General features: G+C 45.6%; 1 protein-coding gene and 1 long non-coding RNA gene across 19 annotated transcripts in view; one reads left to right on the top strand and one right to left on the bottom strand.

Annotated features, from left to right (window-relative positions):
- The window catches only part of RAPGEF6 (Rap guanine nucleotide exchange factor 6), a 103,002-nt gene that overhangs the window by 53,316 nt on the left and 22,836 nt on the right, over positions 1-26,850 (bottom strand). For 15 of the 18 annotated variants that reach the window (XM_085518711.1, XM_085518719.1, XM_085518714.1 and 12 more), the window contains 2 exons: positions 21,383-21,452; positions 16,695-16,838 (listed from right to left, as the gene is read on the bottom strand). In XM_085518711.1, coding sequence (XP_085374837.1) covers positions 16,695-16,838; positions 21,383-21,452 — 214 coding nt within the window. Of the gene's footprint in view, positions 1-2,665; positions 3,715-16,694; positions 16,839-21,382; positions 21,453-26,850 lie in introns of those variants that run through there. The other 3 variants (XM_085518724.1, XM_085518725.1, XM_085518718.1) reach the window with 2 other exon arrangements.
- On the top strand, positions 705-3,710 carry LOC146757907 (uncharacterized). The gene is made up of 2 exons (XR_014935409.1): positions 705-864; positions 2,497-3,710. It is a non-coding gene; the product is annotated as an uncharacterized LOC146757907 (long non-coding RNA).

Raw genomic sequence — 26,850 nt, 5'->3', positions numbered from 1 at the left:
TGGGCCTGATGTCCTTGTGAACACAGCCTGACCAGCCCACACCTCTGCCCCATCACTGGTAGCACAATTCTGAATGCAGGGCTCACACACCAGGCTGCAGGTGCACTGCAGAAACTCACCGTTGGCGTTTTGCTCTTAATTTACCCTCCTTATAGCATCCTTTAATGCAGGAAAACAGACTGCTGTCTGCTCCATCCGCTTTACTTTGGACAGCCAAAAGGAACAGACCTGCTTGCAGGGAGATGAAGGGCACAGACCTCTCCACACCCACAGCTCCTCTCCTAGAGGTAACAACCAGCTCCCAGTGCTCCCATGTCACCAGACAGCCATGAAGTCCCATCACCGTACCCTCCTTTACATGCCCACACATCAGCTCAACTTCCTGCTTAGCCACAAGAAATGTGACTTCATTCTGCTCTGATTTAATAGATGTAATGTTACTCTGCCACATTCTCAACAGCTCTAATTACAACTGAGTCAACCGTCCATTTTCAGACTGTTGTCCTACATCACACTTTAATAGCACCTAATTTAAAAATCTGGGACAGATACCCACAGAAGTCCCCAGAACTTTGGGTTTAGTCACTGAGAAAAGCAAAGATGAGATGTTTGTTGTTCTGTAGGCAGAAGCGGTTCCAGCTACAGAGCACGGTTATAAAACACCTGACCTTTCCAAGTTAAAGTTAGGAACTTGCATATTTAAAATTCTCAGGTCAGCTATTTGATTGTAATACATATGATGATGAAACATCCAGCACAGAGAAAACACGGTATGAAGTCCAGAAAAGGGAACGAGATCAGATGATGCTCAGACAACCGCTGCGGTCAGTCCTACTTTCCAGAGCTGCAGAGCTTCAGGAAAGGGTGAGTTTCCAAAGCTTTGGGGGGTTGCAGGGACTTTAAGGAGCCCTGAAGGGTTCTGCAGGAGGGGGAACAGCTGCTTTTCCTGGGTTGGTTTCAAAGACAACACATTACCTGAGGACTGACATAGAAAAGCAGCTACTAGCCTGCAGCAACTGCTTAAAAGAAAGAAAACAACAACAAAAGAAAGGAAAAAAAAAAACCATCACGCTGTCCAACATTTTACAGCATTTCATTTATGAGCTGCAAATAAGTGAATGAACGGCAGCAATGCGCTGCTGGGTGCCATCCCCGGTGCTGACACAGGGGGCCACAAGTCCTTTCCATTATTTTTCCCCCTTATCTGAGCACAGGGCTTCCTCATTTCTTGGTTTCTCCCTTAGGCCCAAACTCTCCTGAAGGAGCCATCCCAGTGGAAGCCCAAACGTGACTAAGCACTGCCATTTTTTAAGTGGCAGCATCACCTTCAGGGCTTCTTTACAAGGGCGGTGTGGGCAAGCTGAGCCCCAGGAAACCAAACCCTGCATGCTGCATGTCTGTGGATGAGAAAGCGAGAAAGTAAAGGAATCTGCACATACACCAGAGACACCATAGGGTGTCCAATGACGAGCAGGGAGCCTACAGTCAGAGCCACATGTTCCAGCACATGAGCTCTGAGCACCCACTGCTTCCTTGGCTTTCACCAATGCCAGCAGTAGCGCTGCTGAGCTGGGCCATGAACACACACCCAGTTCCCACCTTAATTCTGGCAGCCCTGTGTGGAAACCCTAAATCCCAGCACTACCACCTGCACCTAGTCAGCTTCTATTTCTAAAAAAGAAAACCCATCAAGCCCACCTGGCTGGGTTTCCCTGCAGTTTGTCTGCACTCTGCTATGTCATTTGGTCCCTAAAACTTCTTGGAATAAACTAGAGAGCCTATTTCTTGCTTTGAAGCTAATGCCACATCTCCCAATCCCAAGAGCAGTGGGATTTCACCCTCTGCCACCGCTGGCTGTGGCACACAGGGAACTTGCCCAGCAGAAGCTCACAGAGGCCAATAGAGAACTGTAAGAGATTCCACCATGCGTGTGCCTGGCCTCAGGTTTGTAAGGCAGTTCCCATGTCTCAGGTACAAGTACTGTGTGCGGGTACTGCTCACAGCCTCAGTACAGCACAGGAAACTTCTGCAGTGTTCCAAGCAAACCAACCTGCAGCCTGACAAACAGTGCAGCTTTTCTATTTCCTTACAGGCTTTTATCTCAGTCGGTTGGGCCGCTCGAACGTTCGAGATCTCATTAGCTTCTTTAGAAGAAACACCCTTCCCTCCCCAGCTCTAAACAAATACGGCATCTTCAAACAGACCAAACAGTGCCGCTTGAAGCTAATTGTAATTTCACAGTTCAGCTAAATAATTAACCAGTTCCACAACGCTGCACAAAGGAAGCAAGCAGTGCAGCCTCATACTGCTCCAGTGTCAGAGCATCAGTGAGCTCAGACATCAATATGTTCAAGTTAGCAATATATACAGGCAGTCATAAAAACGTTATACTTCCATTATACTTGCTCCATATATTGACAGGATATAAAAAAAAAAAAGCACGCTTTAAACATTTCCTAAGAAAATGACACATTAATGCTTCCTGTCCATTTGCAGGCTGTAAGCATACAGAAAACGATTTCAATATCTCGAGGTCCTCCCTTCCCACTCAGAAAGGACTCCAGCAGAGGAGCCCAGCACAGAGCCCGCTGCTCCGACATGCAGCACCCTGACAGCCCCATGCACTGCAGCCCACAGGAAGCATCGCACACAAAATCCTACTTACTTTGGAGGCCCACGGCTGCAGGCAGTTGGCGTAGCAGCGAACAAGAAAAGCCATTTCTTAGGCTGAGGGGGAAAAAAAGTTTCCTTTCTCAAATAAAAGCCACGGGGATTAAAAAAAAGGAAAAAAAGAGAGAGTAAAATCCTCTCTGGATTCTTGTGAAAAGTCATAAACCAAAGCAGCAAATACAGACGTATGCAACTTCTCAGGCTTGAATTTCACACCGAACTCGATGACAGCTCTCCCGTACCGGAGCAGTTTGCAGTGTTGCAGTGAGTTAGCAGCAGCAATTCCCTATTAAAACGTTCCGGTTTTAACAAGCACATCAATTCAAGTGAAAATGTTTCCTAGCTCTTCCAATGCAAATATCCAAGGGTTCCCCCAGGCAGGAGGCATGTATCTGAAAAGTGCTGCTAAGATGGAATTAATTCTGAAATGGATTCGAATTGCACCTTACAGCAACAATACATTAAAAGGTGAGATAAGAATTCTTCCAGTACCGTTTCTCTCTTCACTAAAATGCATTTACGAGCGGCTCATCTTCAGCTCCACTTCTCAGAAACTTCACATTCCTATCGCAGATGAAATTTTGCACAGGCTCTTCAGCATCCCAGGCAATTCAGGAATCCCACACCCTGGATATTAAAGTTTCTTCTTTATACTCTTGTCCATCGTAAACTGCAACAATTGAATTAGTCTCTGCACTGTAGCTCCAGGATGTGTGCTCTAACAGGTTTGCACCGTGGAATGCATTAGAAGCCTCTGCAATACAAACCCTTTTCTCTTTCGCCCCCCACACCCCTCTTTCTCTTTCTCATGCAGTTTACAACTCTGCAGTGTTGCTCAGTATTCTAATGCACCGGTCAGACACAGTCCATCCACGCCTAGCTTTTCCAATTAAAACATTTCTGTAATGCACAACCAAATCCCACATCCATGGCTACGGAGAGCTGCCTGCTGGAGCCCGAATCCCTACTATCTTTGCTTGCTTCTCAGCAGCTCCCTCAGGAGAAGCTCCCATCGATTGGATGCTCCGCAGCAAGATGAAATATCTAATAAGGAGGAAAGAGAGTGGGAGGGGAACCGAGCTAAAAGGATGACATCACCTGTATAGAAAGCCTTTAGAAACTGCATTAGATCAATTGGCTACTGTATCTGCAGATGCAGCCGGCAGAGCATCTTTATTGACCTGATATAAACACACTGATCGGCACAGCACCCGCTCAGCACCGCATCGGGTACCAGATCACACACTGCTGCATGTGCTGCAGCCCTCAGCACTCTGCTTTCTAAATTATTTTAAAGAACCCGAAGCTCATTTCTCCATTTACGCTTTTCAGTGGCATTAAGGTGAACCCTTCCTCATCTCTGCATCCACATTTAGAAAGGTAAAAAATATACATTTGCAGACACCCGTGTGCATGCACAGATCGACCCGCCGTCAAACAGACAAAGCAATAATTTCTGCTTTGATGTATGGATGCCATGCAAGAATCCCAGCATTTTTAATCTCATCCCCTATTATTCCTCAGGAGATTTTTACTTAGAATGAGAACTCCTTAGTGAACAGTGCTATTTACAATGCTCAAATTTTTCGTGCTTCTGACACATTTAAAGTTGCTGTTCCTTTCCCCTCCAATCAGGCCAATTATGTTCATAACCAGAACTGCCTGAATCCTGCAGCAGTCCATTTGATTTTACAATTCCTTTCTGCCACCAAAACCTGCTGTGCTGGCTGGGCCCTGGGCGGCAGCTTGAGGGATCCCCCACCTCCACAGGGCAGCGAGGGGAGGGAGGAAGGCTCGGGGGATGGGAGCAGGATGTGCAGCCTCCAGCACAGCCCCTCCTGACTTCACAGAATCATTGACTTCATCTGCAACAAGGGGCACTCACTGTCTCCGTTTTCTTCTCCTTGGAAAGAATCTTCATGGCTGTATCTTATATTCTCTATTTGCATCAGACTCGAGGTGAATTCTCCAGACCTGCAGGCAGGCAGATCGCACAGCTGCACCTTCCCTATGGAACAGCAGCTTCAGAGAGCAGCCCGGGGGCAGCGAGGGCCCAAATGTCCTTTTCTGGTTCTGTTCATTTGCTCAGGAGCACCAAATCGGGCAGTTTGGAGCAATGCACGGTGGGTTGTGACCAGGAGGTGCAGAGCATTCTCAAACTACAGTGGCTGAGGGACACCCACCAGCCACCCACCCCACCCCAGCTCTGAATTTCCCAGGCATCAAAGCAGAATTGGGCTGTGCCCACCAGAGACCCTGAGCCTTCCAGTGCCCTAAGGGACACAACTGGCACAAGCTGGATTTATTCCAGCCCTGCTCAACAATGGCAATAGAAATGGATGCATCTAGGCTAATGACCGGGTTTAATTTGTATTTAAACACAGAGTAAAAGCTGAACTTCAGTCCCACTCTTGCAAAATTCTCACAGCCAACATCCGCTTTTAAAAGCTGAAAGATTTTCAGATAACTCCTTTAGACTTCTGAAAAGCATTCCATCAGCTACATAATAGCTGGTTCCTGCGCTGCCCCTTCAATACCAAACAATAGCCCTGATGCCAGCTTCATCTCGCATGCAACTGCACCGCATCTCTCCTAATAATTCACAGCATTTAAAAAGCCTCTTATTTATTCCCCCCCCACCCCCCGGGCTATAAAGTCCAACTGATACGTTTTCAGCAGCAACCAACATCTGAATGCCTTCACGCCGTGTTACCTGTATCATTACAGTTATCACCATCACAATTTCTACCAAGGAAAAAGCAAAAACAAAACAGAACCAAGCGAGCAGCAACCAGAGGAAGCCTCTCCCCGCCTGCATGCACAGCGATAGCGAGCAGCCCCCCCGGCCGAGCGGGCAGACAGTCACCTCCCAGCCATGCTTCCAACCCACTGCATTGTGCATGAAATCCAATCCGCTACAGATTTTGGCGAGGATGCCATATTTTTTTTTTTTACAACTATTGTAAACACCGGCTCAATAATGGGAACGAAATTCCATTTCCTTCTAGTTTTTGCCTTTCAGTGAGGATGACATCATCCCAGCGAGCTGCGGCTGCGTCCCGGGGCTGCGCCTGACCCAGATCCAGGCGGGGGCCGGGGGCTTCCCCCCTCCCCCCGGAATAACTGCAGCTCCAGCAGCCCGTGTACCTGTGCTGCTGAGTGACACCTCGCCAACCCAGATGGGAGGGAACGCAGCCCGCTCTGCAGCCAAATTGCTGCTGAAGAACAGACAGAGCACACACAGCAAGCTGCCTCTCTCGCTGTAACTGCATTCCAAGTTCTCCGGGAACCTTCAGGAAAAATAAACCTTTGGTATACAAACTCTGCATGTAAAAAGGTCTTTGTTTCTCAACGCTGATTTATTTTCACGCTTCAAGTCTCGCTCCATATGTTTCCATGCGCCACATTCCCTTTATCCTTCCCTAATGCTGAATCCTCCCGACCGTTAAATAAATCTGCTCGTTCCAATTGTCTAACAGGAGCATGTCACTGAACATCAGGATGCTTTCAGAAGGATAGGAAGACCCTTCTGAATTTAAACACACCTTCACTCCAACAGGACTAAAGTCCCCCGTTATTTAAAGGCACCACACACCCAAGTTCCACCAAAGCAGAGGCGCTGGGGGCTGGCAGCGGGCCCCAAGCAGCATTTGCCCTGCTCCATCACAGAGCCCTGAGCCATAACCTGCAGCCAGGTGAGCACTGAGCTGAGCCCTGTCGTGGCAAGGCCAGGCTGTGCATGCAGGCCACTGACCCTTGGCCCTCCTAGCAAGGCTGCTATGTGCTGCCCCACTCATCCCCACCACAAGTACCCTCATACTCCCCCTCCTCTTTTCAGTGTGAGCACAGCAGCAGCCTGCATGCCCCCAGAGCAGCCCAGCTGCTTGGGAAGCAATCCCTCACTTCACAGTCCTAACATGTTTGGGGGTAAAATAATGCATTTTGATGTGTTTTTTCTAATTGGGAATTGCCAAACAGAGTAGCTTAACGCAGATATATATTGGGCGTTAGCAGCACCTGCATCAAGAGGTTTGTCCAATACATGTGAGCATATGAAATCCCTATGCTGAGCAGCACGGTGCCAGCTGCAGCCCCACGGCTCAGTGTCACTGGCACACATCCCTGATTCCTCCTCCCCACCATTTTGCTCGGGCATCTTAAATAAATCACCGTGCTGTGTGCCAGTGTTAGCCCCTCAATAGGGCTTCTTGGGAATTTCTGTTCAAATGGAAGAGATAAAGAAGGAAGGAAAGCAGCTCTCCACCCTGCTCCTGACCAACTCACACAAATGGAGGCAGTGAGAGAAGCACTGTGAGCTCTGTTCCTCCTTCAGGGTGACATTATGTGCTGCAGCTGCCCCCCTCCGTACGTGGCCCTTTGCAGCAGCACTTAGGAGCACGCTGTAGAAAAATCCTGCTGCAAGATCTGTAGGATTCGTAAGTGGTATGAAAATGTGATCCATCCTAGGGGAGGGAGAGCAGGGAGGGAGAAGAGAGGGAGGGAGCTGGGGGGGAGGCTGTCATCATAACTGAAGTGATGTAAGCTTCTAAATATAGAGCCAGTAATACAGAAGGAACAATAAAAAGGCACCATGGATTCAATTTCCCCACCGCTGCCGTGCTGCCCCAGCCATCCTTTCCCAGCTGTTGTGTTAAGCACGGAAAGGTCATCTGCCATTTGCAGTGATTCAGATTTATACATTTTATAATACTCCCTTACATACGCTTACAAATGACAGCTCTCTGCTGCAGACCCCCCTTCCTGCAGCCCTGAGCAGCAAGGCACCATGCTGGCACATGGGGAAGGGGAAACCCTCACCCCACAAGTCAAATTAAAAGTTCACTGCTGCAGCCCGACCAAGAAGCAATTCATATCACACCCCTTTCCTTCCTGACACCCAGTTTTGGTAGTGGGCAGGGAGCTGTAGGCAAACAGAGATCCCTTCTGGTGATGCTGAGCAGACATCACACTAACAGGGCACTCTGTGGGACCAAACCCACACAGAGATGCCAAAAACACGAGCACTTCCCAAGCCCTTTTACAGTTTTGCTCATTTAAACATCCCCTTGACCTGGTGTCAGAGCCCAAACCCAGCACTGACCTCAGTGTGATTTCCCAGCTGTCACCGACCAGGCAGCCACAACCTTAGGGCTGGAAGCTGAAAACCCCACTGACATATACATATATATATTTCATTTTCATCCTGAACACTGTCTGTATTTAAGCTGATACGAAATCAAACACAAAATACCATTTTTCCTCCCACAACTGAAGTCAGCACAAGCAAGTGAAGGCTGCCTGCAACACAAGGTGTTAGCACCAACCCCCCACAGGAAAAACCCTTCTGACTAAATGACCTTGAGAACAAGGCATTAACTCAACAGATGAGGTTTTAATCATTAAAATGGCAATTCCAATATTATTTTCTGTCATTTTTTCTGGACGTTGAACACCAAACTGAAAGCCTATAAGCAAGAGAGGGCAGGAAGAACCTTCCTGCTCCTACCACAGAGAAATGCGGAGATGTCTGCCTATGAGAGGCTGAGTTTAGACAGTCAGCTTTCGCTCTTCAGCAGGCAGGGCAGCAGCCTGCAGCCTTGTAATGCAAGAGTCAGCTCGGGTGCTCAGCAAGCAGTGCCAGGAGGCAGCACTGCCTCCCCATGCAGCATGCAGGTGGCGTAGCTCAGGCTGCAGGGCACCCACATGCAGCTGTACCCAGCACCTAAAACCTGCCGTGCTGTGGAGCACAGCACAGACCCTGCCCCAAAAGAAGAGTTTCAAGCAGCACCAACATCCCAGTTACTGTCACCAGATCTATGAAACCAATCGCAGCCACACAAGGCTCAGCACACAGACACACCTACACGCCAAGCTGACAAACAAAGGCACGTTTCATCACAGCTGTCAGACACACTGCAGAGCTCAAAGTCATAAAAACAATACATGTCTGTTGTGGCTGCCCCACCGCAAAGGAAAGATCAGGCGTGAGAACAGAACTAAGCAGTGAGCAACAGCAGGCAGGGTTGACTTGCAAGGACAAAGTACCAACAAGGAATTGAGCTGCACGGATTGCTCTGCTCAGTCAGACTTCATTTCATCAACTACTTCAAGCACTTCATCTGACAAATGTTTTCCCGTTAACAAAGTTTCTACAGCTCAAATGCAAAAATTACCAATGCTGTTGTAATAGTCATTAGAAAGAGCAGTCAGTTCTATGCCAAAACCAGAGATGTTCTTCTAGCTGTTTTCTCATGGTGGTTTTCATGCCAAGTTTTCGAGGAACACAGTGCATCCCTGGGCTTGTACTACAGGCCCACATCTTCGGATGGTGAATGTAACTGGAAAATGTTCTGGATATTCTCAGCTCCCAGCATGGCCCAGAAGGTTTCAGAACAACATTGGCAATTTGATGCAAATTTCCATATTCTAAACCACATAAACATTTTAGCTTAAATACAAACCTGAAGGTATCACAGCCCAAAACCTTCAACGTGCAGCTCTTCAGGATGAAATACAACATGAAATACAACATGCCTTTTCACAAGGCTGTTTCTCTCTATGGTATCATAAGCCCACAAACGAGCAGAAGGCTGAGCTGGCAATCAACGAGGATATCATCAGGCTGCTTACTTCATTACAGTGAACAGCAGAGCCCAGGTGGAGGGCAGGAAACAAAGGCCAAAACTGGGCACACTCCCATCCACCTGCATACAGGCTGCCAGCCCACTGCCTGCCCCAGCAGCCTCCACAAGAATCCACGTGCATGTCATCTCAAAACACAGCAGTAATGAAGCAATACGAACAGATAAAGGACTTGACTAAACTGCAGCTCACACACCAAAGGCTTCCAGGAGCCACAAAAGACTGACAGTGCTATAACTGGTGCTTAGTGCTGCTTTCTACCATCAACCATCAGAAGCACACAGCTTCGAGCAGTGGGCACAGCACTTGAACACGCTCAATCTATTTTGCTTAAGAGGCTGCTTATAAAGAATTAATAACCTTGGAACTGCCACCCAACCCCTCGGGATCCACCAGAGCACACATTAACTCTGAACATGCTACACAAAATGTTTTCCAAGGAACAATGTTAATTTATATGATGGTGTAAACGTGTCTGTGTGGTGAACGGAGGAGAAGGAACAGATAATGCATCACTATGAGCAGAGCACATGGGACTTCACTTCTTATTCCTTGTGCATGTTCATCTGCATACATCTAGGTGGGATTTCTTTGTTTTATAAAGAGATTGGAATTAGACTCACAGAGTGGCTTGGGTTGGAAGGGGCCTTGCAGACCACCCAGTTTCAAACACCCTACCATGAGCAGCTGAGGAAACTACTGCCTTACTGAGATCTGCTTCCTAAGGAAAACATTAGGGAAAGATAACTGTGATAATCAGACCAAGAAACAAACAGGAGTCAGTTGATGACTGGGAAGTAGCTGTGAAGCTGTTGAGCTGAGTCTTTCATGCATTCCATAACAGTAACTTATTTTTACCACTCCTAAGTTATAAAAATAGAGCAAAGTTTAACAAAATGCCATAAACTTGTCTGGGCTTCAGAAGCTGAGAGTCACTTAAGGAACCATACAGCTCTCCCAGAGCCATCCACAATATGAGCAAACCCGAGCACAGCAGCAAACCTCAGTGCCACGCAGCAGCTCCCTGCTTCCCCTGCATAAAGGCATGGTGAGGTTCCCGCAATGACAAGCTATGCTCAGGGTTATTTTCCATAATAGTTTCCAATACCTTGATCAAGAAGTGAGGCAGTCAGCCTGGCAGCCACACAGGTATCCATCCATCCTGCAGGAGAGCCATCACTCTGCCCCAGCACACAGCAAACTGCACTGCTCAGCTCCACGCATCACTGCCAGCAGCCCAACCAGACCCAAGGAAACGCAGGTGCTCACCTAAAATAAACCCTCCAGTGTTTCTGTCTGAGCTGGTTTCATTTCTGCAGCACTTCTCAATGCTGTTCACAAGTACACGTGTCATCCCACAACTGCGCTGATTTCTGTAATGAACCCTTCAGGGAAATTCCCAAATACAAGTGTGGAATAATTATAACCCCTCTAATTATTAATAAATTGGGACATACACATTATACATGTTTAAAGAAAGAAAAATAATAATCTAAGAGCACAGGTATTAACAGAAAGGCAGTGCTTTTATACAGATCTGCTTATTTTGTGCCATCACTCTTCAGAAACCTCATCAGAATGGAAAGCACCAGTGGCTGGGGAAGTTACCAGGAAGCATCTGAATGCACAGCACGCGAGGATGGGAGCTTTGCAGTGATGGTCACTGGAAGCACTTGACAGTAACTGGGCTGACAATACAAAGCAAGGGGGAAATCAAGCTGTAAAACAAAACCCAAGCTGATGTGCCTTTGGGGGACCCCCTGCTTATTGAAGGGAACAAAAGGGCACCCAGCGGTCATGGTGGTGGGTGAGCTCCACTTGAACCAAAGCCCAGAGGGACAGGACAGTGGCTCTCAATTCTCAATTGCAGAAAGCTGTTCTTCACCCTTTCCCTGCCACACGCCCAGCCTCCCACCTTCACTTCGGGATGTGTCACCACAAAGCCAGAGCAGCACTGGGCCTCCTGGATGGCAGGAACTGAAAACAGCAGTGCCAGCAGCTCCAGGGCAGCAGAGCCTTAAGGCACACTGACACGTTGCAGCCTGTGAGCAGGGCCATGGGCTGCTCCACCTGACCTCAGAGACAAGCTGAAAGAGAGGAAATCCTCATGTTGTAACAACAGTGCAAGAGAGAACTTGCATGATCCCTGTGCATCTCGTGACCCATGGTGTGTTTTTCTGCTCCTGCTGCTTAGGACACAGCGAGACTGAGGGATTTCAGGGGGATCCAGATTTCCTTCCAAATCTTAGATAATAAAGCTACAACTGTCAAACATATCAAAGCGTGGGGTCCAAATGCATTAACAAGCAACCATCTGCATATAGAACAATCACCCAGCTCTCCAGAATGGTTTCCAAAGCAATTTCAGCTGCATGCAGCACAGCCACAGCCCTGCTGGAATTGCTGATGCTCCCAACCACACCAGCTTCAGCAAGAGGCATCTGAAGGCAGGATGCAAGTGGTGTGAGCTGCTTCACATCCACACCAGGTACCACTTCAGCACATTTATCTGGCAGTTAGAAACAGATTACAAACACCCGCAGCACTTTACAGTGTTTAAAAAGGAAAGTATCACTGATGGGTAAGAAGCCAATGAGTCTGATGTGGTGTATTAAGACGTGACTTAACCCCCTGCAATAGTGAGATACCCCCCACTAACTGCGGCCTCCGATGGGATTACATTAAGCAATGATCACAGAACAAGAAACTTGCCACTCAAACAGTCCTCGAGTGACAAACTGCTCTGCAGATAAATGCTCCTAACAAGGCTCCTGGAAAACCTGCACACGGCGAGTATCAGGATGCTGTCCTCTGAAGTCAGTAATAGAATAAAGCTCTTAAACCTCATCATCCTCTTAGGAGAGTTTCTTTATTTAATAAAAAAGTATATTTCCACATCTGAGAAAGGGGATGACTAAGAAAAGTTTAGTAATGTCTCCTTGTTCTGTTCTACAGTGAAGAAACAAACCCTGTCAGAGCTCTCTGGAAAGTTATGTCACACCTTAGGTGTGCTATTTCTAGGACATTTCAATAAATAAATATTGAAATAAATTATTTCAATCATCAATAACTGTCCAAATGTGTGTAATAGTAAGCTTTTAAAATCTCATTAATATAAAAACATGCAAGTTCACAGGTGTGATGGTCACGTTGAAATTTGTGTTTGTGTTAAGCTCCGTTTGGATTCGTTCACTGCAAGAAATATAAATGCAACATGTGCTATATCTCAAGTTTGTAATTGTGAAGATACATATCTGAACCTTTTGCTTTCTGAATCCTTATGAAATCAGCAGTGTAACTTCTATACAGCCCCAGAACTGACATCAAACCCTTCTTCCCCAAACCATTAACTGAAGAAAGAACCCAGCTGCAGTTCCATCCATACCTGCTGTACGCTCACAACAGTTCAGACCAGAGCTGAACAAAGAAGACCAGAATTACCTTTCTCCTTCTGTAATAAAAAATGCAGTTGCATTATTTATTGGCTTGAAAGCTAGACTAAGAACCAGGAATGACTGAATATTCATTGTGGCTGTGCCAGCGCCCTGCTGCCTGACCCTGGTTCCTGTCTGCATTCTTATCTGCGCTGCAGACAGACATATGCACAAAGAGTGCCCATCTCCATGAAGATAAGCAGCCATACTAACGAATCACATCTGAAGGAGAAGGAAGAACAGACATAATTAACACCAGTGGCACATTTTGCTCTAATTCATTAATCCTGACAAGAGCCTCCTCCAGCCTCACTTCCCCCCACCACCACCCAGGCCATCACCCAGCGTGACAGGCACAATGCTGATGGTCCTCCAGAGACAAAAGCAAACAGGGCATGAGTGAGGAGATCCCACGTTGCTGTGGCACTGGACTTTGCCACAGCCACCCCTCCTCTCCCCATCATGAGCAGCACTGCTATTTCATGCTCTGGGAGAAGCACTGGGTAGGTCTCCCCAAGCACCTGCCTGTCCCCAGGATGCTGCTGGCTGGCTGTGCTACAAGAGGAAAAACCCAGCCCCAGCACCAGCAGAGCCCTGGCACAGCTCCTGGAAGCTGTAAGCACCAGGCAGCCTTTGCTGTTCCACCTGCTACTGAACAGCTCTGCTATCACCAGCACACATACTACAAGAACATATTCATGCCATCATACACTTTGAAGACAGAAGCAGACACCAACTTTTAGCACCGAGTTGTCCTTCAGGCAGAAGAGAAGGACAAATGAATATACCAGTAATTATTCTGAATGCGGCTGATCCTGAAGATAAACAGTTAAATTGAGTACTAGAGTTCTTTCACTTAAGTAAGAGGTATAAGAGTTTCAAATATGGTAATCATAACTGGAAGTATTACATAAAGAATCTGCACACAACTATTTCTCTCATGGCAAACCCCAGGGACTTCCACTGAACTTGTTCCAGCAGAACAAGGCAGGGAGCTCCACGCAAAGAGCAGATGCGAGCTCACATCACCACCTAACGGGTAATGCTTTATAAAAACAAGGATTCACCTTCATCATTAATATTAATCGTGCTATATTTCATGCTCGGAGATTTACATTTCAAGGAGTTAATAGAAATTGCATAGATTAATTCCTCTTAAATAGAAGATTTCTTGTGTTTGCTTTTAATTGCCAAAGGAAAAGTCCTGTGCTGCATTAAAGCAACACCAAGTGCCAATACCTACAGGATCTGTGTTTTCTTTAGAAGGCAGAAAGCTCCCTGTGCTCATGAGGTGTTTCCAGACCAAACCACCAGCACACTGAGCACTCAGCTCATCACACCACTGGAAGCTGGGGAGTCCTGGCACACTGTGCACAAAGCACCAAGCCTTCCTGCCCAAGCAGAGCTCACAAAAGGTCCATCAAGCCACATGCAGCATCTGTCACAAAGCACTCAGCAAGAGGCTGGAGAGCGAAGTACAATGCTGCGTTTATTCATTAGCATTGGGTCAGAGAGGAAATGTGCTGGCAAGTTTGTAAACAGTTTCCTCACTCTAGAAGAAACATTGTTTTAAGTTCTTGGCAAATTCATTCAAAACCCCTCCTCCTCATCCTGCCCATTCTCTGCTGGGTTGAAGTGCAGGGTTACATTAAGTTGTTTACTTTTCAAAACCACTGGTGACCAATGGCCAAGTATTATTTCTCAAGGCAAAGAGTTGAACAGATTAAACCGAGGCACAGAATGAACAAAATAACTCAGGAAAATTCATTATTTTAACAGATTTAAACTGAATATAGAAAAATATAGGCATCCTTTGTGTTGTTTACTTGTCAAACAGGCAGCTGGGCCCATTTCATTGTCATCTGTTGAGATACAAATTACTTTTCACTACACCAAGTACTGTGACACAACACTTTCCAATTAGGAGATTCCAGGCTACAAAAGCCAGGCTTGGTATTTCAATCCAGGCTGCTGGAGCCCGACAGCTTGCTGTTTTTGCACCAGAAAGGTGGCTTCCTGCCACTTAGCACTCAGTCACCCAGGAGGACACCTAGCAATGTTAACAGGATCTTTGTCTATATCCCTAATTAAGTGACATAAAAGCAGATGCAGGAGTATGCTCATGATGTACGAAGTTTATATCATTTCCTATCGAATATATAAATATATATATTCAGAAATCCAAGGAAACAACTAGAATTGCCACAAGAAACAGTACACACCAAGCCAGACATGGACAGCATGTGGCTGTTATCATAAGAAATAAATCAACAGGAAGAAAAACCCTGACTGGAACATGTTGCCCAAGGAGGCTGTGGATGCCCCATCCCTGCAGACATTCAAGGCCAGGCTGGATGTGGCTCTGGGCAGCGTGGTCCTGTGGCTGGTGTCCCTGCACATAGCAGTGGGTTGAAATGAGATGGTCATTGTGGTCCTTTTCAACCCAGGCCATTCTATGATTCTATGACAAGGACATCATATGTTGACTGATCACAGTCCTGCATGTCCAGTGCACCAACTCCACACAGGAAGAACTGGCAATCACTGAAACCACTTACAGCAGTGCTAACCCAGCACCGCTCTGAGCAAAGGCAGCAGTCTGTTCATGGCTCCCATGTGGGCCAGAGGCACATCAAGCACCAGCACCGCCTCCTGGCCTTCTCCTCCTTGTAGCACTGACACCTAATAATTACTTCCTGCATGCTTCTCAACGTTATAGAAACACCAAGCAAAGGAACGAGATTTTATCATACAAAGATTGGAACTTAATTCCTAATAAAGCCTGATTAGGCTGCCCAGAGCCCGGAGGAGCCAACAGCTCCGTTCATCAATGACTAACACAGATTATTCAGTAATGATAAAAGCCAACATGTGACAGCTCTTGAAATGAGATGGAAGAGAATGTTCAGTTTCAAGCAGCATGTCTGCTTCTTGTCATGGCAGCGAGAGCTGTTCTGCTTAGCAGACAAGCACCAAAGTCACCTTTGCTCACCGGAATGCTGCAGAGCCTACAAGTCACTCACCTGCAGAGCCACAGTTAACAGCATGGGGAAAGAGGAAAAAGAGTAACAGCATTTGATGCTGAAACAGAGACGAAATCTTGTAAGTTTCCAGCTAACTGCACACTTCAGATACTCTCAAGTGCATAAACAGGAAAAAGGGGGAGAAAATGAATTTGTTTTTTTTTCTGTGCACGAAGGCTGGCCAAAGCTTCTGCATTTCAGTGTGAGCACCGGTTGTCAGTGCTTGATTTCCCAACAAAATCAAAATCTTTGGAACAATTACTTTCAATGAAATCATCTGTCTAGATCACACACATACATATCCTGTTAGCAGCAGGAAGTTTGTACGTGAAAAATAAGGGTGAAGAGAAGCCTTCAGAAAAGTGTTGTGGTCTCAAAACCACAGCAGTACGTGCCTTCACACGGAGCAGACAACAGTCTGTGAAGGATTTTAAAAGCGGCAACTGAGCTGCCATTACTTTTTGATGCTCGAAATACCGCTATGCTATTTTTAAGCAGGTAAATGTGACAGATAGTGCTATTATTGCATTGAGCTGCCTTTGTGATTGCCTCCATTCCAAAGCACGGCCTAAATCTAAGGGGGAAAAATAAAATGCACAAAAAAATCAGCAACTAATTCCTGCATCTTACCAAAAGAACTCCAGCTAAAACCAACCAGCACCAAGATCGACCACTTCTCTTCCAGCAGACACATTAAGATTTATTTGCAGTGCTCAATCAAGCACCCATAAAGGAAATAACCCCTTTACAAAAGGCAGCCTGAATCTTCAATACAACATGAAGTGCTCCACTCCAAAGCACTCAAAAAAAGCACCCACAGCTATGGCAAGCACAGCCCATCTCATCTCACCTCCATGGCTTCTCTCAGTGTCCCCAAAGGCAGGAGCACAAGGCCAGGGAACCAACAAACAGAGAGCAGACTCACCGACAGGTAGCTGCTGGCATCCACGTTGTCGGTGATGGTCTGGCGCTCACCCCGCTGGTTGATCTTCCTAAACCTGCGCCGGGACTGCCGGAGCGGGACTTCTCTTTGCAGGATGCTTTCCTCATTGTCTTTGGAGTTCTCCACCTGAAACACATGTTCAGGTTCTTGGTTAAACATCCAGTTCTTCCACAGCACTGAGAGCCGATGGAGCCGTAGCAAGCTCATGAGGAAGGAACCAACATAAGTTGAGAACAGTTAAATTTTACTCAAGAAAACGACTGCAAATGCAGTGGAGAACCACCACGCATGGCTCAGAGCGACGCTCTTACAATGAGCCGGAGGCCGCAGCTTCCTTCCAGGAAATAGTCTTTTTTTCTCTTTTAAAGCTGCACCCGTATCCTCTACATTAATGTCACTCATCGGCAGAAACACTTCTGCCCCCACACACATCACACAATGGGAGTTATATACGTGTCTGATTCTAAGGATGCCTTCAACAGTAGTTATCGTTTAGGTATCTACCCTTTTCAATGCAGGCCACTCTATGATGTTATGATATTTACAATCTGCTTAAATATGTTCCATTTTTATCAGTGTATTTTTTTCAAAGCTCAGCTCATTTCACTCAGCAGTCACAGAGAAACAACTTACAACATTCCTGCTGTGCTGGTTACTTATTTGGTGGGGGTTTTTGTCTTGGAAATAGCTCTTGGCCCTACTTTCCCTATGCCACTCTTATTTCTAATTCCAACTGATTATGAAGAATTCACTACAACTCGATTCAAACCTTGATGATAAAAATCACATCTTCAACTAAACATTAAAAAATAAGGTAAATTTATCTTGTTAGTAAAAGCCAACAGAAATCCTTTTCATCTCACTAGCACCAATCCCTTCTATAAAAAGCAGTCCCATCCCTCCCCACTTCCTTCTGATGTTTTGGAAAAGTGTATCCTAGCAGGAAACAGAGCAGACGTGCTGCAAATGGGCTGCAGCCAGCAAGAAGCTCCTCTGCCATACAGTTACACTATGAGTTTCTACTGCCCTAAATGATTTTTTTAAACAGGCTTTCCTAAACCTAAGACTCCAGTAGTAGAACAGAAGAAGCTCCACATTGCATTACGCAGCCCTCCCTTCACACAGTTGGGTAAATTACCTTCAAATTCAAATGCAAAAGGTATAAAGGCATGAAAATTAGAAAGATTTAACGGGCAGTAACAAGCAAGTCTCTGAAAATAGCTGAACCATTCACAGAAGCAACATCATTTCCACTTTCCACATTGCTTTTCCCCAGAGGTCAGAGGAAGATGCAGGTGATGGGCTTATTTCACGGGTTATTTTTAATTCCACAGAGAAAAATATACACTGGCAATGCAATTTAAAGACATGCTGGATTTTAAATAGAAAGCTGCCCTCACAGTGCAGTGTTACCAGCAAGAAAGCAGAAAAGCAGAGCTCACTCTGTAAGTGAGAACCACACTTTTCATTTCTCAGACTGCAGAGGTTTCCTGAAGCAGTGAGGTTTGGTTTCTCACACTTACTCTAATAAGTAACCTTTAAAACTGCCTTGCTTCTGTTGTGAATGTTGTGCACATGCTACGTGAACTGCTTCAATAAACACACTGCTTCCTTATTCCTTTGGGTTCAGCCTTATGGGAGCACAGACAGAAAAGCAGGGCTGTGTGCATCTAGCACCTACTGATGGGGTTCCCAGCAGCAGTAGGCAACCACCAGCACAGCACTGAGAACCTTCACTATCAAACCCCCAACTGAACAGATAGTTTGAAGGCTAAAATAAGCACTTACTGCAAGATGATGCTGTTTTTCCTCCACAATTCTAACTGAAAATGAAGAGGTGTGCACAAACACATGGTTTGTTAAGCACAAACAACCAACTGCCAGTGGAAACGCAGCACCGAGACCACCTGCTTCCTTCAGTTAGCACCACAACCGACCAAACAAAACAAAAACACAAATCAGAACGTCAGGAAAGAGCTCTGTGCAGCTTCCAGTTCAGTGCCACCAGCAGATGGCTGTCAGTCAGGCTGCTGGTGCTCATGGCCATCACTGCGCCTACAGCTGGTTCTGAGCACCCAGCTTCCCCACTACAATGGCACAGCACAGGACCTGGCACCAGCTCTGATGGGCACTGCTGCCCAGCATGCTCCTTCCTAGCATCTTGTGCATCTATTACATGAGAACAGCTGGATGGGTGCACTAACTAGGCACGTTCTCAAGAAGGGTGCTGCTTTGTTCCACTTGGTTCCAACAGCTGCAGGGTGCTCCATGCAAACTGCTTCAACCACTGTGGGTGCTGCCACAAAATAAAATAACCAAAGGCAATCATGGGATTGTCCTCAACGTCACTGTGCACTTGGTGCAAGCATCTCTGAACACCATGCAGCTCCTATGCAATCTTACAATGAATCTAAAGATGAAAATGAAGATGCCAAGGAAAGGCAACTTCAGTACATGGAAACACACTGCAATTCTGGGCCATTTTCTTAAGTGATAAATGGCCCCATTATTAATTCAATAGGTTGTTCAGCCTCCAAAATACGAGCTGTGCTGCCTATTCACACGCTATCTGTTATCCTCATTAACTTAAGATGACCACATTTTATGGCCTTTAAAATGGGTCAGTTCCCACAGGATTCCCATTTCAAAAAACTGATTTACATTCTAAAAAAGAAGAAAAAAATAGGAAAGCAGCAGCAAAAGCAGAGAACGGCAGTGTTCTTTAACTGGGTTAAAGCAGCGAATGCTTTCGCTTGATGATAAATATTCATCAGATACTGCACGTCTAATTGCGTGCCGCATGTTAAAGTCTCCCATAAAAAAAAAGAAAGAAATTAAGAGAAAGTAATAAGAATTAATGAGTGAAATGAAAGCTGAGCACACTAGTGAGGCAATGCCACCACAGAGGCTCTTCTCACCCCACTGGAAGTCCTACATAGGAAACTGACAGTACTTGAGCCGTATTCTCCTGTAAGTTATGAACTGAGGACTTCTAGCTCACTGATTTTCCTGTAGAAGAGGACACTGAAGTTCCATAAATGGAGGTGAGGTACTTTCAGGTGCCTCTATACTCTCAGTGGAACTTAACCACAACTACAGGAAATTCAAGAGCTTTAAAGCAGAGAGGACACTTGTCCAGGCTGTGCAGTTCTCTCCAGGAACAAGTGTCAGCATTTGGCAATGCTGATGTATACAAGTGGCTTCTGCAGGACTGTGACACTCCCCTGGGAAACCCCACAGCAGTTACACACACACAAAAAAACTCTCCAGTTTCATAGAATCACAGAATGGCCTGAGTTGAAAAGGCCCACAGTGCTCAACCAATTCCAACCCCCTGCTATGTGCAGGGTCACCAGCCACTGGACCACGCTGCCCAGAGCCACATCCAGCCTGGCCTTGAATGCCTGCAGGGATGGGGCATCCACAGTCTCCTTGGGCAACCTGTTCCTGTGTGTCACCACCCTCTGGGTGAAAAACTTCCTCCTTATCCAACCTAAACCTCCCCTGTCTCAGTTTAAAACCATTCCCCCTGGTCCTATCACTATATGCCCTCATAAATAGTTGTTCCCCCTCCTGTTTATACGCTCCCTTCAAAGTCTGGAAGGCAGAACATGCTCAATGGAGAGGATACTCCTTTGTGTGTAACTTCACATTTGTTTTTTTTCCATTTGGTTGCCTAGTTTTTGTTTGGGTGTTGTTTTGTGGTTAGTCTTTTCAAATACAATGATAAGAATAACATACACTTTGTGCATGGAAAGTATTTCATATAAACCAGCAAATCCACTTGCAGCAGGTGAGTCACCACCAGGAGGAGTGACACGCTTTCCACCTCAAACAGCAATTGCACCAGACTATGGCATTCGTGCAGGACACAGCACAGCGGCTCTATGAGCATCTGGAGCAGCAGGTCTGTAAGCACAGAGCTGTGCAATTAGCTTGTGAGCAAAAACAGTCTCAACTGTTGATCTGTTTAGAAACAGAGTGAATTGTTCTCAGCTCCATCAGCCTGAAGGGCCTCCAGCAGACAGGAAGGTACCCATGGAGGTGGACAAATCCCTGTGCCAGGGTGCAGTGCAGAAGCTTACCCAACACAGCAGACACCTGCACACACAAACTTGGCAATGTTTGTAAGTATTCTCAGGAAGCACAGTGGATGTGGAAAAGGTTGATGGCAGTGAAGCTGAAAGCCTTATCCTTCAAGCTTGAATAAGCAGCCTATGTTCCTTCAGCTCTTACTTTAAAGCCTTCACACTATGTGGAACTAGAAAGAAGAATAAGAATGCCACTTCCCAGCAGAGCCAGCAGTGCTAGCCTGGCCAGCAAAAAGCAATGAATCAAGGGGTGAGGATGGACACAAAATACTCAAGACAGCAGTCTATTGTTCCACAACTCAGGAATGCTCAAGTCAGCCCTACATGGTAAGCTTTTGGAACTCAAATAAATATAACTGAATGAGGAATGACACAATCATTCTGATCATCACCATCATTTACCCACCTAGATTAAATGTATATAGCTACTGCCGGTCTGATAGCAGCCCCGGGTATAACTGAAATCAAGGCAGTTTTCTGCAATTTTATAAAATACTTTACAATAAGCTTTTTATATAAGACAGAAGGAATTAACAGAAATCAGCCGTAGATTAAATACATCTGAAAAATCTGCCTTACCACGATCATTTCTGAAGGCTCCAGTATGATACATTCGCATCCTCGTTTTCCTCCAGACTGCTTGCCAAAACTACAGAAAGAAATAAAAAAGAATGAGACAAGCAGCTCACCTCATCTTTTCAGTAATGAAAGTCATCAGCTATGGTGCAGATTATTACATCCTCTAAAAATAAAACAACCAACCAACAAACAATTGGGGGAAATTACTGTACAAACAATTCTAACATAACAGCATCATTAACATATTTTTTTAATTATTATTTACTCAGTCCCTCTCATCAAAGGCTGCTATGTGAAGCTCGAACACAAAGAACACTCTACCCTAAGATCATCCCGCTTTGCAGATACTCAAACCCACACAGTGCCTTCAGCAATGGCTGCAGACCTTCTGCCCCCGCTCAGCCTGCGCCACGCAGCTCAAGTGAGAGCCTTCCCACACAGACAGCAAATTAAAGAAGTCTACTTCATTAACAGCATCCCAACTGGACTAGCAATGCTGTAGCTGCTGTGTTGCAAATTCAGGCTGCCAACGGCAATCAACTTCTAACACATCAGCAGGCAAAACAACCGAAGAATCAGTTAACCTGAAGTCAAGATTAATGTTTGCATTAAAACAAGGCTAAGGCAAATCCAGAGATGAACCCTACCCTAACCCCAGAGTAGATGTGCTCTGCTGGTTTCTGCTACGGTTACACTTGGAAAGCACATCTGGAAGTTCAGTCACATAAAGTTGTAGTCACCTCTACAGAAAACCACCACAGTGTAGACCACTGAAAAGGCCTGTTCTTATAAGCAGCACTTTAGCATACAAAAACTCATCCAGGACATTTGTGTTCTTAAGAAAGGAAGTGAAGCTTCAGCTTATTCCAGCAAATATATCATCAGTGCAATCCTCTGGGCTGTCAGGATAAAGCACTGCTATTAGCAAAAGCACTGCAGATTATAACGTCAAGTCTTGATTTTATTTGTTATCTACCAACAAAAAAACATAAATAAAATCAGTAACTGAAATAACTGCTATGAAGTCATACTGGAATTTTCTCACCTGTGCTTGAGAAGGCCAGAAAAGCACTGGTTTCACACTGAAAATTGGTATTTTCTACACATGTCATGCAAGCGACTGGTAGCTGAAGTTCTCACGGCTTCAGTCACTTGAAAAGCATTCACTCATGCTTTTGCCATGCAGTGTGAGCGTCTGAGCATCTGCACTACATCAGATCTATTCCTCCACAAACCAAAAGAGAGAGGTTCACAGAGTGAAACGAACCAACCTTCTGCAGCACGGAGCATTGGCACTGAGACAAACATACAAACTGCAGTCCTGGTTCTACCCCATGCAACAAAGGTTTAAAAGAACAGATCTTCAGCTGGAAATCTAGAGGTGCTACGTTCACTAAAAAATGCCTGGGGGTCAGAAAAAAGCTACAATTTTCTGCTGGAGGTCACGCAAGCCAAGCACTCTTATTGCATACAAGTCACTTATCAGACTACCAAAGATTGAGGGAAAGGTATTGGTTTTTTCTCCTTACTTTATATAAATGCAGGGTGAAACCCCGGCACTGTTGAGCTTCCCTCTGCTTCTGCTGCAACACTTACTAATTAAGCAATGATCATGCATAGAACATGATAGGAGGAAGATGCTGCTTAGATCAAAGGTCAGGCTCTGGGCACTGCTCCTTCTGGTCTATCAGGCACTTTACAACAACCAAACACACAAAAAGGTGATGTTCCAGTGACAAACCCACCCTGCAGATCCTAAGGAGTAAAGGCCTCATGTTTACCAGTCAGTAGGTCACGTTTAATTACTTCCTGGCATGCAGCACGCGATGTCCTCTCACCAAGCTGAGATGTGGGCATGGTTTCCCCAGCCATTACCACCACATCTCAATATCAATTTTCAACGTTCCCCTCAATGAATGTAACCGATATTGCCTTAAATGTACACATCTCTATTCCATAGCTGCCTGCTGCCAGAAGCATCAGCTGTATGAGCCACATCACAGCTCTGATCAACCCACTGCATGCTCCTCTCGCTTGCTGTTCACCTATTACATCTGCACTCTCTGGCTTGTGACACAGCCACATGAGCAACATCTCCCATGTAAACAAAGGCGGCTTTGTTTACCCCTGCATGCCTCAGCTGCCACAACCTCGCTTTCCTCTTCATTCGCTGCTATTTGTAATTAAAAATGCTTAAGCAATGCTATCACATGAGAAAGGAATGCGAGTTGAACCAGCGTGACATCATGCATTGACAACTAATGGGTAATCAGGCTGCAGGATGGAGCTGAGCAGCTGACACAGGAAACACAGATGACATGTTCATCGGCAGCTGCTGCTCCTCTCATTCCAGCTGTCCCCAATCTACAGTTCAACTCCCTTGTACAGAGAAAGCCCTACGAATAATGCCCAGCTCCAGAACCTTAGATTTACAGCACTCAAGCATCTGCTTAACTTCATTGAGCCAAAGGGACCAAACTTGCATCCTTCCCTACGAGCCTCCTATGAAGAAAGATTGAGGGAATTGGGCTTGAATAACTTGGAGAGATGGCTTTGAGAAGACCTCATTGTGGCCATCCAAAATTTGAAAGCAGTGTATAAAACAGAAAGAACAATGGTTTACAAGGGTAGAAAGTGATCGGACGGGGTGAATGGTTTTAAACTGAGACAGGGGAGGTTTAAGTTGGATATAAGGAGGAAGTTTTTCACCCAGAGGGTGGTGACACACTGGAACATGTTGCCCAAGGAGACTGTGGATGCCCCATCCCTGCAGGCATTCAAGGCCAGGCTGGATGTGGTTCTGGGCAGCCAGGTCTAGTGGTTGGTGACCCTGCACATATCAGGGGGTTGGAACTAGATGAACATTGTGGGCCTTTGCAGCCCAGGCCATTCTGTGATTCTGTGAGCACTGACATTTTAACACAACCAACAGTTCACATCACAAGGAAGCTTCAAAGGCTGTTTTGAGGCACAGCATCTGTTACAACAAGCCTGACTTCTACAAAGGAAGCTACCTCAAAAACCCTCCAGAATGACTTATTCGGTACACAAAGCATTTCTTTAAATAGGAGGTACAAAATACTTTGTTTTCTAAACCTGTCTAGATGTCTAAAACCATTAATATCCGGCTGCTGAGTGACGTCAGTATATGGTGCTAATGCATCCAGAATTTCGAGACTTACAAGTTTCATAGCATCACACAACAGCCTGGGTTGAAATGGACAATGATCATCTTGTTCCAAACCACTGCTATGTGCAGGGTCACCAACCACCAGATCAGACTGCCCAGAGCCACATCCAGGTTGGTCTCAAACGCCTTCAGGGATGGGATATCCATAATCCATAGCCTCCTTGGAGTCCACATCTGGACTCCAGCCTGCTGGGTACCAATGCCCAAGTTGTTGCTGATGGTTCCTCATTATGCCATACTCCAAATACAAAAAGTACTTTAAAAGGTAAAAACACTGCCCATCCTGACAAGTCCTCAGCCTCCAAACACAGATTGAGACTGGATGCTGCACTGTTTGTTTGAACACTAACTGGCAGCATCTTCAAAATTACAATATATAACACAAGACGTATTACAATACATCTGATTTTCACATCTCAAAACCTTCAATATGGAGATGACAAGCATCTTATAAAGCTGTATTTTCCAGGAACATGAAAAATCAAGGTTATTCTCGTTGCGTAAGTTGACACCAAGACTGCATAGAGTTACTAGTGATTTTCAATAGTTACCTGCAACAATGCCCTGCACCATGTTATTGATACACCACTGCAAAGCAAGCAAACAGCTTGTAATGTGCTGCAGATATTTTGCTTTAAATGAATATCCTCACCCCAAACTGCCTGTATGTCAAACAGCTTCCAGGAACACACAAACGAGGACAAATTGTACTTTTTACCACTGCAAAAAGAACCTGGTGGCCTCATGCCCTGTCTGACTCAGTAAGACTCCTGAGTTTCTGCAAGGCAAAAATATCTCTCACCAGAAATGTACTGAAAAGTTGAGTAATAAGGGAAGCAAGGCTTGTTTGTTAAGTTTGGGTTTTGTTTGTTGGTGTTTTATCTGTGAATGGTGTTTTATCTGCAGTGTTTGCGTGGAGAGGAGGCAGAATCCTTCCTTCTCATCCATGGTCACAGTATGGCAGTGCCATGGACAAAGAAATGCTCACAGGAATTACTGCTTTCCTGGGCAGCTGCGGAGCTGCATTGTTGCTCACTGCATTTCCAACCACTGGACAGCCCCCTGTGCCTTCGATTTGCAAAATGAAGCTGGAGGGGAATTAAGTTACATGAACGCAGATCAGAAGTTGCATTAGAGAATCAAATTTCTTCTCTATAATCTTTCCAAAGAAGAAAAAAAAATATAGATATTGAAGCAACACATATGGATTGAAATATTTCACTTTTAATGGATGATTTGATAGATGAGCTAAAGCCAGTAAAGGGTTACAACCAAAGAGGGTTTTCCCCATCCACGTTATTTCTTTTTAAATTGGCAAATGTAGGTGCAGAGTTTCCAAGACGCCATATGCTGAGCAGGTCCTGAGCATTTCAAAGTAACTTAATAATAAAAATATTACAATATTTAATTCCATCAGAAAATGGTTTAAAGGAAACTTGAGACCACAAGGAGCACAAATGAACGCAGAATACCATCTCCCCATTAATGCATGATCACCATATACCCCTTCTGCATTAGCAGTCAATAACAGCAACGTTCTGCAGGTTTCTCTCTCAAGTTTAAACTGGGAACAATCCTGAAGGCTGTGAAATGCGCTAAACGCCCTCAAGACATCTGCCCTAATTATTGTGCTCAGAATAAGAAGATGTTCTGAGGCAGCCAGCACCTTACCTGGTTCTGCCAGTGAAGGAAATTACTGGGGTTAGTGGGAGCTGTGGACAAGATCATGCGACCATACGGTTGTAAGAGATCTGCACAGAGTCCTACGTACTCTTTTGGCTCTCGTAGAAGATTATTCTGTGCCAGAAGAGATGTGCCAAGTGCTCATCTTGCTGTGCAACACTTCGCAGCCTTCGCTCGAGGCAGCGCCTGCTGAAAGCAGCGCTCAGCTCTGGGACCAGCACAGAAGGCCTCAGCACTCATCAGAGCCCAGGCACAGCTCAGACACAGCAGGACCAGCCAAGGCAGGATGCCTGGAAGGATGGTCAGCAGCAGAAAGATGCCACTTTGCCTTCATCAGAATCTAGCAATGCAGGAGCTCTGAGCTGCTCGTTCACTGAAAGGCACAAATCTACAGTTTGCAGTAGGCAGTCATACAAATTTTAGGTGTAAAACTGATTGTTTTTAGATGATACATTTGAGGTATAAATTTGAAGGCAAAGCTTACAACAAAAGATGTATAAAGTAGAAGAAATGTAAATTGTGCAAATAGCAAGTCCTTAATCCTCAGTTCTTATCTATCAACTCTATAAAAGCACAGCATTGGGAGCACAGAAAA

This window comes from Coturnix japonica, chromosome 18, assembly GCF_054131305.1.
Source record: "Coturnix japonica strain WE chromosome 18, WE-NBRP24, whole genome shotgun sequence".
Classification (NCBI taxonomy): domain Eukaryota; kingdom Metazoa; phylum Chordata; class Aves; order Galliformes; family Phasianidae; genus Coturnix; species Coturnix japonica.
The sequence above is the reverse complement of the archived record's forward strand: the minus strand, read 5'-3'. Positions and strand labels throughout refer to the sequence as shown.